Raw genomic sequence first — 15,434 nt, forward strand, 5'->3', positions numbered from 1 at the left:
TGATCTTTAAAATAACTGACAAATAGTCTTGATACTTGCCATTTTATGCACATTTATATGTAATTTTTTTTCAGGATTGTGTAAAAGTACCTACGGTATCTCGAATAAAAGACCGCTAAGTAGGTGATATGCAAGAATTCGTAATCTACGTGCCGGATTCAAGCACATCCAGTTCCTCACATCAGTCCCTGGTGGTTCTGAAACTAGCTCAAACATAAGTGACATTGAATATTTTAATTCAGACTTCGATTACAAAGAATAAAACTTTTTCATAAAAATATTTCTTTATTTGTAAGTTCGTTTACTAGGTTCTGTTAGTTACGAAATTATAAGTATTTCATATTTAGCAGACTTTTCGGCGAAGTAAAATATCGTGAGATGAGAGAACCGGACATATCCCAATAAGGCCTACGTATTTATTATTAATAATGTACAGATACATTACAAGTCAAGTTTACAATTGGTTAAATATATCCCAGATAGTAAAATTACAGGTCTAATGCCCAATTTCTACCCGATCTACCCGGTTTTGTATTAAAATAACTGTTGGACTGCACATATTAGGTAGTACATAAATGAGACTCTATCTAAAATTACAGTTGTTTGGTACTAAAGTTACAAATTCTTAACTAGTTTTAGCAGTTTTGTCAATCGCACTGTCACTTTTTAGTATGTGAGACATAAAAACAAGAGTGTGTTTTAAAAAGAAAACTAGTGCCTGCGCTAAATCAGAGGATTGATTTGACGAGCCGACACCACCACCAGGCTCCGTTTAGTAAGCCGTGGTAAAAAACCGGAACAAAAGGGATACAAGTATCATGACCTTTAGTGTCGTACTATAATCACGTGACCAGTGTTGTCAGCATAGCAAAAACCATAAAATAGCACTGGCGCGCCCTCAAATCCCACGACTCTTCTCTTTCCGCACAGACTCTACTAATAAATTTTATGTGGATTTTATTCATTTAATTAACTTGCTTAAAATCTACGAATCCAAAGAACACATCTGACAGGGACTGTCAAAAAATTAAAAATCGTATTTTTCGATCGATTTGGTGATCGTGCCACTGCCAGTGTGAGTGTCCGAAAACCATAAAATTTTGGCAAAATGGCATCAAACGCACTGAAAAACTCCATAATTCGTCACGTTGGGGTAAATATCACTACATGATTATGACTCTAAATAGAAATTCTAGCCTATAATGTTCACCTTAGTACCTAGCTGTCAAATGCCTGTTATGTAAAAGATTTACCTACGAATATTTTAGATAGACAGCAGCAGAAATAATAGATAAATGTGTTTCAGACGAGAGGTTACGCTCAGGCCGCTCAGGCTGCCATGAGGCATCCTGCTGCTGCCATACAGTTTGGTAGGAACCAGAACAACACATTCATTGCTGCTTTGGACAACGGGTCTCCAGTCACAAGGGTGACTGTAGCCTTCAAGTAAGGATTTTACTATGACTATATTATTCTGAGTGTAAAATACAAGTCAAGTTCTAGGTGGTCATGGTTAACTTGAGAAATGTTAGGAACTTTCAAGGTTAACACACATTTAGTGTTAGAAAACTTACAAACATGGGATGGTGAATCTGACTGAAGGACTGTTGAACAGCATACTATTGTTGTAGAACAACCTAAGTCTAAGATTGGTTGGACTTAGCTATATTAATTTAAACTAACACAGTTATTATGCTTATCATGTATTAAATGTAAAACTAAACTTAATTACATGCACTTACTTTTATTATTCGATTTATTTGGCCTGATGTTTGAAATCAATATGTTGAGCCAAATAACAAAACGAAGTGCATGTGATAAAGTCTCATTTCACATTCTAAAGCTACTTCATAAAGCAGCTATATGTTACATGTAAGAAAACATAGCTTGGCTTAGCTCTAGTGGAAAAGCAGCTTTATGCTTGAAAATGAATACATTTGTGCCTTCTTGTTTGCTGGCTTATATAGGGGGCAAAATCATCATAAAACTTGTCCCTGCAAATTAATCAGATCATTTTTTTGTTATATAATTATTGTTTCTGACCTCAATAAAATTCAAAATAAAAAGGATTGCAAATTAACAAGTTGATAATGTTATAGGCCTTTGCCCAAAGGCACACAGAATTAGTTACCATAGATTAAAGAAAATAGATATAAATGTATTCCAATATAAGGCTATAAATATATAATGTTATAGGGCTGGCTCCCGATATGAGGCTCTAACTGAGCTGGGTCTGACTCATGTCCTTCGCACAGCAGCCGGACAGAGCACCGGGTGTGCCAGTGGCTTCATCCTTGCTCGTAAACTGGCCCAAATTGGAGCCTCCGTCACTTGCTCTGGTGACCGCGAGTTCATCTATTACACACTTGAGGTGAGGAAGATTATTAAATGTATATTGGATATACACAGTGTAACATGACTAAACTGAATAATTTTAACAGCGTATTCCTGATCATATTTAGAGACAAAAATGTCCTATAAACTTTTTTGAAATTCGCCTAGTATCAGAGATAATATTAAATAAAAAAAAAAACAAGTTTTTATTGTTACATAGTGTAAAAGGCCTTTTTAATGATGATTTCGCTGCTATGGGATGTAGTCTAAATATCTTTATTGATAGATGTCAAAAAGTGACAAGTAACACTTTGCAAAAAGTAGGTTTTAAGAAAAAAAAATTAGAAATCAATTTTAAGTGACAAGTTTACCAATAACATTTATTTTTTATGTACAAATACATTTAAAAAATAGAAAAAACAAATGTAAAAAAATTTTTTTTTCGGCGAAATTGACCTAAACTCATATTAAATTTTTTCCTTCTTTTGACCTCAGAAATGCGTGGTTAAAATTATTCGGTTTCCTCATGTTACACCGTGTACAGTGGCGTTCAAAAGTACATGGATAGATGTCGACCGTAATGCCTTAATCTTACAGTTGAAACATCTCCATGCACTTTTGAACAACAGTGTACATGTCAAATACTAAAAAAATCGAAGGTTGACAATTATCTCTATAAGTCTACACTCTGTAGGGTAGATGAAAACATTACATGATCAAATAGTGTAAGTTAAAGTCAGGTTGGTTAACCAATAAATGTTTAACAACCCGAAAATTTAAAAATTGTGTGTTTACTTTTATTTAAATACGGTAAGATACAGACTAAAGTGTCTGGGCTAGATGTAAGCCACATTTAGTGTCTTCACAGCTTTCATAGCCTTTATCATTTTTCCTTAGAATAATGGTATCTTTTTCAATTCTTTTTATTTTATTTTTATGTTTTGCTCTTTAATGTAAAATGACAACATCTGTTCTCTATTGAAATTCTTGACAAAGCCTTTACAGTAACCACCCTCCAACAATAATATATTCTTTTCTCCCTAGACAACAAAAGAAAACTTGAGCCCTGCTCTAGAGTGCCTGCAGAACCTGATCTCCAGCCAGGAGTTCAGGCCGTGGGAGCTCAGCGACAACGTGCCCCGCCTGAAATACGATATTGTTGCCCTCGCGCCTCAGGTAATTATAATTTATAACTACATGAAAATAACACTTTCTTCATGAACAGGTTTAAATTAATTGTAATTTTAATTAGGATTAATATCTGGGAGACTGAGCTTTGTTCGGAAAACATATAAAAACTCAAAAATGCGCGTTTTCTCAGACTTAAGACCTACATCGATTTTTCACCTCGTATAAACCACATACTTATAGAAAATTTAATCAAAAACGTTAGAGGCATTTCCGAGATCCCCTACAATTATAGGTATATACAGATACAAGAATTGCTCATTTAATAGTACATTATTGTCGAGGCTCGGAAGTAGCTACTTGCAGGCTGAGGATTCGTTTTAAACGGACGACCTTGGGAGTCCGTTTAATTGAATCCGAAGCCAGCAAGTAGCCTTCCAGCCGAGTCATATATAGTGCTTTTCTCAAAAATGGTGCAAGAAATATAAATATCATAGAAATATTTTACAAAAGCAACGTTGTTACGTATATATTTTCACAGAAAAAAGCCCTTGCCGCCTTTTTATATTTTTAATAAAAAAATAGTAGTGTATTTTTCTGCCGAAAATACGCCAACCTATTTGAGACAACTAAATAGTCGCGGTACTAATCATCTGTTTGGCTGTTTAATGGGCCTGTGCCTTCATTTGATATGGCCATCTCAACTTTTAAAAAGTTTGGAACTCGACAAATAATGGAATTTGTATGCAACATTGCAGTCCCAAAATCGAGACTGCAATGTTTTTAACTTTTTAATTTTTGACCGACCATAAACTACGCGCTTCGCGACCTATTTTTTAAACGGCAAAGTCTACTTTGCCGTCCATTTTTGAGAAAAGGTATATAAGATACCTAAGTTATATCAAAGTTAAGATGTCTCACTGCAACAATAAAAGTACATGAGGTTGAAAATGTTCTGAACAGATTTGTGAAAAGGATGATAAGGCTGTGTCTTTGTTTTGGTTTGACATGGCGTATTTTATATTACTATAATAGTTACTGTATTTTACATTGAATAGTAGACTACGCAAAACAGTAGTGTATATTTAAAGTGTTAGGGGAATTCGCTAGTAACTGGCCACTTTTAGTAACTGGGCGCCCGAAACTAAAAATAAATTCTATTCGCCTATAAACAGAATTCAATTTATAAGGTGGCCAGTTATTGAAAGCTGGCCAGTTATTGAAACCATAAGGTAGGGTGGTAGTATAAACTAAAATGAATTCTGTTTGTAGGTGAATAGAATTCATTTTTTAGTTTAGGGCGGTCAGTTACTGGCGAATTACCCTATATTTCATATTTTTACATGAAAGGTGCGCGCCGTAGACCTCCTCCACAAGGCAGCGTTCCGCAGAGGCCTGGGCAACTCGCTGTTCATCTCGCCCAAGAAGATCGGGAAGGTCTCTTCCGAGTCTCTGCAGCATTATGCCGCCTCTACCCTCACACCGGCGCGCTGCGCGGTGGCCGTAGTCGGCGAGAGCAAGGTAGGTCTGATTTATAGATAGTTCGTTTATTTCAGCATCAGAAAGAAGGTAAGCGATCTTGATATGACTTTTTATTAAAAATCGCCAAGTCATAACAAATATGTTAGAATTATAAATCATATACATTTTTTTGCTTTCATAAGTAATATTTTTTAAAGCGTTTTTCAATATTTTTGAATAAAAAGACACGTCAAGTTTGTTTACCTTCTTTCTAATGCTAAAAAAACGAACTATAGACTAAAGTGTCATTCTATGGAACTTGCTAACTATGTAAACAAACCGCCATATTGAAATTGTCTCTGAATGATGAATGAATTCATAGTGAGTTAATGTTTACATAGTTAGCAAGTTTCATAGAATGACACTTTACAGAGATTTGTTCATAAATTGCTTCCAAATCCTCCAAGTGAACAAACGAGTTTAGGGAGTAGATCAAGCTACTCTTAATTTACTAGGCAAGTGATCTTTAAGAAGGCTAAACTAAGACAGGACATTATGTAATAGTAAAAAAAACCGGCGATTTCGCGCACCATACCATTATCATTACACAAAAAAAACCTTTGTGGCATGGGATGGGACCTCCACTTAAATATTATTATTTTTGTTTTTAGTATTTGTTGTTATAGAGGCACTAGAAAAACATCATCTGTGAAAATTTCAACTGGCTAGCTATCACTCATTAGTTACAGCCTGGTGACGGACAGAAGAAAGGACAGCGGAGTCTTAGTATTAAAAAGGGTCCCGTTTTTACCCTTTGGGTATGGAACCCTAAAAACTCACTTTTTTCATAAAGGATGCACATAGAATTATGTTCACAGTACATATGGTCCTACTTTCCTGCGTATGTCAAAAGTTTAAAGGGCCATATATATGTATTGTAAAACGTTGTACGATACACGTGCGAATAGGTAATTCGCAACTCGTGTCGAATTATAACACAACCTTCGGTCGTGTTTTAATCTGTCGCCACTCATTTCGAATTCCTCTTTTCCGCACTTGTATTGTGAATAACCACAGAATAACTAATAGTACTACCGTACATCATCATCATCGTATCAGCCCTTTATCGCCCCATGCTGAGCATAGGCCTCTCTTTTAGTACGTCACTTGTCCCGGTCCTGGGCTAATCTCATCCAGAAGTGACCCGTGACCCGTAATTTTTCGGTTATCGTCCACCCAACGAGCCAACGGACATACCGAACATACCGTACCGTAAATAACTAACTATCAACATGATTTTAAAGTCTAGTTGAAAGGTTCCTTAGGTTACTGCAAAACATCTAATTTGACTCTATCAAATGTATTGTTTTAGGAAATCGCCACCATGATCGCTCAGTCTCTGCAGCTGAACACCGCCGCAGATGCTCAAGGCGAAGCTGGCAAGTACTTTGGTGGAGAACTGAGGTGAGTTTGAACATTGCTTATAATATGTGGCTGTACATCAGAGAAGGGTCCTTATGCTTCGTGTGCGTTTAGGACCCTTTCACTTCTCTGTGGAAAGTCACATAATCTTTTATTAAAAAAAAAATTAGGTAAGACCAACCTGTGCCCTGTTTATCAAAAGCTTGTAATAAGTGGAATAAATGTGGAAGTCCCTTTTTGACAGCTTTTGTTAGAAAGGGACTTCCACTTGTATTACAAGCTACAAGCTTTTGATAAACAGAGCACTGGTCTGAAACCATACACTAGGAATCCTCTAGACCGAGTTTAGAGCAATTATTTCATGCAACCGATGATGCCAAAAATGCGGGGGTGCGCGGGACGAGGACGACGAAGTGCCGTGCCGTGATCGGTCCGTTCAAAGACACGGACGTCACACAAAGACACTTTCGACTCGAACATCGAGTAAAATTACCGTATGCGTGGCAGAGGGGGTAGCGGGACTATGCTAAGTCTGGAGGATGTTTTGTCTGTGTCAAAAAATCAAAAATCAAAATCAAAATATACTTTATTCATGTAGGCCTAGCAACAAGCTCTTATGAATCGTAATTAATCTTAATCTAATTATCAGAGCAATTTATTAATGTTAATATTATTCCATAATAAAATTGGATTATTATACATGTCAAATTTAACACTAAGAATTTCACAAAAGGATCGTCAAACATTAAAAAAAAATTGTATAAAAAAATACTAGTCTAGAATTTCTAGAATAAAATCTAAATGTCAAAAAAAGCATATATCAATTTCCTCATCAATAATCAAATATACCTAATAAATAAATAATCATTTCGAATAACAATTAATCCCACGTTGTATTATCATTCATGTAGTCCTGTGTGGTATAATAAGCTTTGGAAATAAGTTTACGCTTTACATAATTCTTAAATTTATTAATAGATAATTCAGTAATATGGTTTGGAAGTTTATTATAAAATCTTACACAATTACCCATGAATGATTTTTTAATTTTATGGAGCCGAGTGAAGGGCACTGCGAACTTATGTTTATTTCTAGTATTAATATTATGGATTTCACAATTTTTCCTAAAATTTACAATATTTTTATGTACATACAGAATATTCTCATAAATGTATTGACAGTGCACTGTCATTATGTCAATTTCCTTAAATTTATCTCTAAGTGAGTCTCTATGATTCATTTTGTATATTGCTCGAATAGCCCTCTTCTGCAGAACAAAAATGGTATTTATCTCTGAAGCACCGCCCCACAGTAAAATACCATATGCCATAATGCTATGGAAGTAACTAAAATATACTAATCGAGCTGTTTTCACATCAGTTAACTGACGGATTTTGCTCACTGCAAAAGCTGCAGAGCTCAGTCTATTCGAAAGAGTAGCAATATGGGGACCCCACTGGAGTTTAGAATCTAAAGTTATACCAAGAAAAACTGTACTATCAACTAATTCCAATTCCTCATCCTTCACAACGACACTTGCTTGCACATGCCTTACGTTACTACTAGTGACAAACTTAATACATTTAGTTTTTTTCTCATTTAACATTAAATTATTAACATTGAACCAATTTACTACTTTTGAAATAGCATTGTTTACATCATTGTAAGCTTGTTGCTGTCGTTTGACTTTGAAAATAAGTGAGGTGTCGTCTGCAAACAATACTATATCATGGTGGGTCTTAACAAGGAATGGCAAGTCATTTATGTAGATAAGGAACAGGAAAGGCCCCAATATTGACCCCTGTGGTACACCCATAGAGACCAATGACCCAGGTGATCGCTGTCCATTCACATCGACCCTTTGTATTCTACCATTTAAGTAGGACTTAAGTAAATTCAGTGCCGATCCTCTAACGCCGTAATAATGAAGTTTCCTGATTAATGTTGCATGACAAACACAGTCGAAGGCCTTAGATAAATCACAGAAGACACCTAAAGCATCTCGTGACTCCTCCCAGGCATCGAAAATATGCTTAATTAGCTCAACACCAGCATCGGTTGTTGAGCGACCCCGTGTAAAACCAAACTGCTTATTATGCATCAAATTATTAACGTTAAAATGTCGTACTAATTGAGAAAGAACTAATTTTTCAAAAATCTTGCTAAATGTTGGTAGCACAGATATCGGTCTAAAGTTAGTGGGGTCAGAGCTGCTACCAGATTTAAATAAAGGAATTACTTTACTATGTTTCATTAGATCAGGAAACTCGCCGCAATCAACACTGTTGTTAAATATAACTACCAAGTCAGGCGCTACAATTTCTACCAAAGATTTGACAGCATGGACAGAGACTCCCCAGAGGTCACTAGTTTTTTTGACATTCATTGATTTAAACGCCTTTATTACATCTGAGGTACAAACATGTTCAAAATGAAGGTATCCACAACACTCTGGAGCGTTATCTTTTAATAATGTAACAGCAGATGAGGGTGATGAATTTAAATCCTTAGTTGTAGATACTGGTACCTCGGTGAAAAATTTTTCAAATTCTGTAGCTACTTCTAAATTAGAATCTATAATTTTGTTATCAATGTTTAGTTTAAGTTCTTTAATTGTGTGTTTCGAACGACCAGTCTCCACATTTATTACTTTCCAGGTTGCTTTAATAATGTCTGAACTACTTTTTATTTTCTGACTTAGATAATTTCGCTTAGCTATATGACAATCTACTTTAAACTTCTTCGAATACGCCTTCACATGTTCTTTAAATTCATCACTCTGATTAAACCGCCGTTCCTCATATAAGGCATACAGTTCACGTCTTCTTTGATGTAAGTCCGCAGTAGCCCACTCACTAAAAACTGATGCACCACTAACTACGACCGATTTTGAGGTGAATATCGCATTATAATGATTCATAAAAGTGTGAAAGAATGAATTATACATACTATTAGGACTCATATCGGAAGACAAAAAGGGTAGCGCCTGAACTAAACTTAGCTTCATTCTTTCCACGCGGTCCGAGGTTACTGGTACAAAAGTTATTTGTTTTCTCATGGTATTTTTCCTAATAGCCTCAAATACCATTAATTGACCTAAGTGGTCAGATTCTAAATTGCTGATAACTTTTTTAGCAATAGGAAAAATATCTGTGAAAATATTATCTATACAGGTTGCACTAGTAGCAGTCACTCTAGTGGGCTCCATAAACATGTGGTTGAGATTACAAGATTTAAAAAGATTCAATAATCTACAAGACATTGTTGAATTTTCCATAATATTTACATTAAAGTCGCCGCATATAAGCAATTTCTTACTAGAAGATGATATTTTACGTAGGGCAGATTCCATTATGTTTTCAAATAATTCAAAATTACTTAATGGCGGCCTATACACACAGACAACAATAAATTGCTCTAATTCAACTGCACTTAGTTCTATAGTCCGTTCAACAGACATGGATACAATGTCCTTACGTTCCTTAAATTTTAACTGACTAGGTATTTAATATAATTAATGACCCACCATGTATGGAACTAAGTCTGGTGAACGAACTTCCCGCCTGGTGATTATTAAATTGGGGCATTAATTCATTATTATGTAACCAATGTTCAGTAAGACATAAAATATCAATATTAAAATCATTCAAAAAAAGTTCAATCTGCAAATTTTTTCCTCTAATACATTGAATATTTTGATGCACCAGGTGGATATACTTTCCATGTTTGCAGTATTTTTCATTATATTTATTTAAAACTAAATTGCCAGAGACAGAATCTTTTGTCTTAACAGCTAGTTTAAATCTATTAAATCATTGGTTATGACTGGAACCAATTCCAAGTTCATACTGGGCTGCTCAATAGGAGCAGAATTGTCTGCCAAATTCTTGGCAGAAATGTCAAGTAAATAGGATAGCGATAAAGCTATTTGTCTTTTATAATAATTTGAAAGGCAACACTTGCCTTTAGTCAAAAACACCATAGGCATATGGTATTTACTAACAAAATTGTTAGTGTCAATTATGCTAAACTTACTACTATATGTACAAAGATTATATAGAGATATATTTAACTTATGTCTAGTGGTATTTTCTGCCTCTGACATTTGCTCACAATAGGGGAATGTGAAAAAAATAATTTCATGCACTGCAAGCGAGTTTAACTGTTCAAAGTATTTAATTAAATTATTTTTGTTCACATTACCCCTATTCCCCATAAGAATAAGCAGTGTTGTCTTAGAATTAATATTACTGTCATTTAAAATTTGTTTTAAGATATTTTCAAAGCTACTGTGAGGCAGACAATTGCTGATTGTACTAAGTCCCTTTAGGTAAAAGCTTAAAAATGAGCTCATATTGCTTCCAATTTCATCAGAATACATAATAACATTAGGTTTAGGTGTGCTTTGTTGTGTAGTGTGGAAGGAGCTATTATCATTTACATGCTGTTGTGGTAAACCGTCACACAGGCTTAGGTCGAGCAAGCTGGTCGACGAATGTTCAGTCACTTGCTTACAAGTACATGACTGGGCATTGGTCAGTGACTCAAACCGTTCTGAATTAAGCTTAATCTGGGATATTAAATCATCCATGGCCAAAGAATATTCATTAATCACCTTTTTAGAACTCTCATTTATATTTTCTAAGGATTCTATGGAATCCTCCAAACTCTGAATTTTTAATTTTAAAGTCTGTGTGTCGGTTTCATATTGCAGTTGACTATTTTCTAACTGGGTAGAATATAAATCTAACTTATCCACTAAATTAACATTAATTTTACAAAATCTCAATTTTTTAAAAAACAATTTATTATTTTAGACAAGTTTTGGTTTTTTTTTATGAGTCTATTTAATTTAATATATTTCTTTAGTTTGTTTCCGCTGCAATTTACTAACCTTGGTGTGGTAGTATCATAGGCTAAATCTGTAGTGGCCACAAGGTTTTCAACTGGTGCGGCAACCAACTGAGAGTCGGGCCGGACCAGTTCTTCGAACAAGCTCTGAGAGTGTGCCGCTGCTGCATTGTGTTGGGCCTCCTGTAACTCATAGATTTGTTCGTGGGCGTCGTGCAGTGCTCTCTCCAATAAGTTGATGTCCTTCAGGGCCTGCTCATACGCAGCACTACACTCAGTGAACCTGTCAACCGTCTCCTGAAGCCGGGCCCGCTCTGAATTTACATTATTGTAGTCAGCTTCTAATGAGCACAGTTCCTTTTTAAGCTTATCATTGCTATTAAGTACTAATAATAGTTCCTTCTCACTGTCTTCCCTTTCACTGAGCAATTGAGCACAAGATTCCTTGGATATTTTCAACTCCAGCAAGGTAAGTTGGAGTTTATCAGTCTCCTGCTGGCGAGCCGCTGCGGCTGCTCTGCGGGTAAGCATTGTAGACAGTTTTGCAATTGAAATTAAACCCAAAAATAAACAAGGAATCGCTCACTCAAGCTAAGTGATATTTAGGTACGTACTTACGTGAAATAGTGACGATCGACTGTATCTACACTGCGTTCTAACCCTGTACAATGATCAACGCTTTATTATAAACACACTTAGTAAATATTAGTGATAAAAAAAACCCAGAAAGGATTCCAAGGCGAACGTAGGTTTCAAATTTATAACCTGTAACGGCTACAAATCCGAGATATTACAAGACACTAGTAAACGTCACTAAAGCACTTCACTTATTATGTATACATAAAACTTAATGTTAAAACTATTTGATTCACACTTTTAATGCTTAATATTACATGAAATATCATTAAAATTTAAATAATTACAAGGGACCTAGCAAAATCAGCTGCTTATCGTTTGACAGCCGGGGTTGCCATCCAACAAGGTGTCTGAAACTAACCAAAGCTTGTAGAAGTAGGTGACGTCATACATAACTACCTAAATAGAAAACTTCACTTCCATATCCTGTATGTGCCCAGATGCCTATAAAGAAGCGGATGTTGTATTTTGAATCTTTATTTTAGCAAATCAAAATTTTTCTTCATAAGTATCTTCCTAATACATCTTCGTTCGCATCAGGAAGGAGACCGGCGGTGACCTCGTGCACGTAGCTCTCGGGCTGCAGGGCGCCGCGGCCGGCACCCCGCAGTCCCTCGCCCTCGCCGTCGCTGCCAAAGGTACATCAAGTTTCAACAATCAAATTTAGACACATTAGTGACCTTGAGGCCAATTCGTAGTTTCGATGGTTTCGAACATATATTTTGATTTCAAAATAATGTCATTTTGCTGTCATGATAAGGGTCATTCCATGAAATTGTCTACCGTTTGTCCCGCGAACTTTCTGAAGATTTTCAGGTATAAGAGTTTCCTTTTCAATGACAAATGGTCAAAAATATGGGCAGAAAAATAATCGCCTGCTTTAAATGCCCAAAAAAAGTCGCAACACAGGAAATAGAATGCGTTTGTACGGGACAGTCCGTGGAATGCTCCATAAATAGACGTAAAGCTTGTAGAGTTAGACCAAGGTTAATTTGCAACGATTTTGATAGCACGCACACGGAGTGCTGGAGTTAGTTATACGTCATAATTTCCTATAAGTTTGACGTTTAAAAACTAGCACTGTGTGTGCTATCATAATCGCTGCATACTTATCTCGGTTTGACTCTCATCCACAGACTACACAGACACCGCATCATGAAGCGTTTACGAAGAGCATGAGGTCACCACACATATGTACAATATTACTCGTACAAATCCAGCAGCACAATAGAGTTGTAGTCTACGTTTTTTTATACAATAATAACCCAAGAACACCCCTAAAGCTTAATAATTATAAATATTTTCAAAATACTCGAGTACTGGTCCTATTTGTGGGCGCAGCTGAAATAAGCGGTCGCTCTGCCATACTAAATTTGTACGGCAGAGCATATGTGTGGTGACCTCGACTGACTTATGTGCTGTCTGTTATTACGCGTCAAAAAAGTCGTCTACCATTTTCCAATTGAAATACATTTGGTGTGATGTTTCATAGGTACCTACATTCGTAAAATTGGTTTTAGCCTTGGGCAACGGTCCGGTAACCAAGTGGGGCGCCGACAACTCTGTGCTGGCGAGGGCCATCGGCAACATCGGGCCGTTCGCGGCGGCCGGGTTCAGCGTGGCCTACTCCGACACCGGGCTCTTCGGCGCCGTGCTGTCCGTGCCTAAGGATGAGGCCGCACAGGTAAGAAAAAGCCCTGGGGGCCGATTTTTGAAATTCGAGCGCTAAACCTGGAGTTACCATGCCGACCAGTACAATTTGACACTGGGTTGACGGGGAAACTCTGTTGGCCAGGGCCGTCTACATCAATGCCTATTGGGCAATTGGGCATTCCGTGTAAAAAACATGAAACCTCAATACGAATTTATCTATTTCATTATAATTTCAGGCAATCAAAGCAGTAGCCAAAGCTATCCGCTCGCCGGCGTCCGCGGACGCAGTGAAGGCCGCCAAGGCCCAGCTGAAGGTGCAGCTGCTGAACGAGGCCGACGAAGGCACCAACCTGGCCGAGAACATCGCCGCGCAGGGCCTCAACACCGGCTCGGCCAGGAACCCCATCGAGCTGGCTGGCGCTGTTGAACAAGTTACGGCTTCAGATGTTGCACAGGTATTCAAGTCAATCGTTCCGGGCACATTCCGTCAAACAAATTTAAGCATCTGATGAAACTAGCGGCTTCACCAAATTGCGAAGAGTGCAATAAAATAGAAGATGTTTATCATGTGTTAATGGAATGTGTCCGCAATGAGGCGCTGAGAAGTGACATGACATTTAGTAAATCAAATCTACCAACATAGGTGGTTGCAACATCGTCCTGGCATCGCCACTATTAGACGAGGCCAGGTTGATGTGCAAACTAAATTTTTTTTTTATATTTAAATGTGATGTAGTGGTGTAGATGTAGGTAATACTTCACTACTACACCATTATTACTATTAGATCTCATTACGGGGGCGACATCGTCACTGCGTGACAAAACCCTTTTTTTTTATAAGATAAAAAAAAAGTATTCAAGTAGTTTATTTGCTTTCATGTTCATCAAATTAGCTTGAACCTTAGATGGATCACCAATTAAAGTCTGACCGTACAACAAATGGCGATGCTTCGCATGTGAATTTTTGGCATTCAAAGGGCTAACAATATTTCTTTTCCGTTTCAGGCTGTTGCGGCTGCCGCCAAGAGCCCGCTCGCGATGGCCTCCGTCGGAAACCTGGCCTTCACTCCGTATGCCGACGAACTATAAGATAGTGCTATACCACCATAGAAAATGTGTAATGTTTCGAGACGATAATTTAATGAGAACATCTTAGTAATCATGGAGTTATTTATTGTTTTCCTGAATAAATAAATGATTTGTTATAGGTATACTGTTTTATTTCTTTGTAATAATATATGAGCACTAGGTTGCTGGGTTTCACTTCTTTATTATTATAATGATGCCAATTTTCATACTTTCTCAAAGGCCCAGGACCTGAAGTAACACATAGAATATAGTGTAATTAGAATTACCTAACAAGATTGTAATAAATACATAAAAATTCTTCAATGTTCATCCAAATTATTTGACCATAGACAATTTTTTTGTTGAAATCTCTGACTGTCAAAAATAAAGTTTTTGGCAATAATTTCATATTTGGTACAAGCATTTATCACTGACTACTTTTCTTTTCAGAGGCAACTAAAACTCATTGAGACAATCCTAACAAGCCCAAACACAATTAGATTGCGTTTGGGCTTGTTAGGATTGTCTCACAATCACTAGTTCCTATGGCCACCTCCTGTTTCCTTCATCAGATCAGCTCCATGTCATTCTTCTTGTACTTTATTTTTTTTAACCCCTAATTTAAGTTATATTTTTATGTGTGCAGGGTTCAAAGCTAGCTAGTGCACTCTCATTCTTGAGAAAATGAATAACTATGAATTATATACAATTCAGTAGTATTCAGATTTTAAACGGAATTATACTTTTCTAAGAATGTCTTAATCCTTATCCACTGAGTAGTAAACAAATGTTAACAAAACATCATAAAAACTATGGCAAAGTGCCACATTCATACGGTGGTTCTGGCTAAGGGTTAAAATCGAGAAAGAATCTGGTTCACA

At 36.6% G+C, this 15,434-nt stretch overlaps 2 protein-coding genes across 2 annotated transcripts in view; one reads left to right on the forward strand and one right to left on the reverse strand.

Moving 5' to 3' along the window:
• The window catches only part of LOC134668991 (multifunctional methyltransferase subunit TRM112-like protein), a 246,289-nt gene that overhangs the window by 230,234 nt on the left and 621 nt on the right, over positions 1-15,434 (reverse strand). The gene's annotated exons all lie outside the window — the stretch shown is intronic.
• On the forward strand, positions 995-14,692 carry LOC134668935 (cytochrome b-c1 complex subunit 2, mitochondrial). Its single transcript, XM_063526440.1, has 10 exons — positions 995-1,153; positions 1,307-1,446; positions 2,197-2,371; positions 3,379-3,510; positions 4,813-4,983; positions 6,296-6,387; positions 12,373-12,470; positions 13,353-13,516; positions 13,722-13,940; positions 14,491-14,692. The coding sequence occupies exons 1-10, from the start codon at positions 1,109-1,111 to the stop codon at positions 14,572-14,574; spliced, it is 1,320 nt and encodes a 439-aa protein (XP_063382510.1). The 5' UTR covers positions 995-1,108; the 3' UTR covers positions 14,575-14,692.

Source organism: Cydia fagiglandana, chromosome 11 (genome assembly GCF_963556715.1).
Source record: "Cydia fagiglandana chromosome 11, ilCydFagi1.1, whole genome shotgun sequence".
Classification (NCBI taxonomy): domain Eukaryota; kingdom Metazoa; phylum Arthropoda; class Insecta; order Lepidoptera; family Tortricidae; genus Cydia; species Cydia fagiglandana.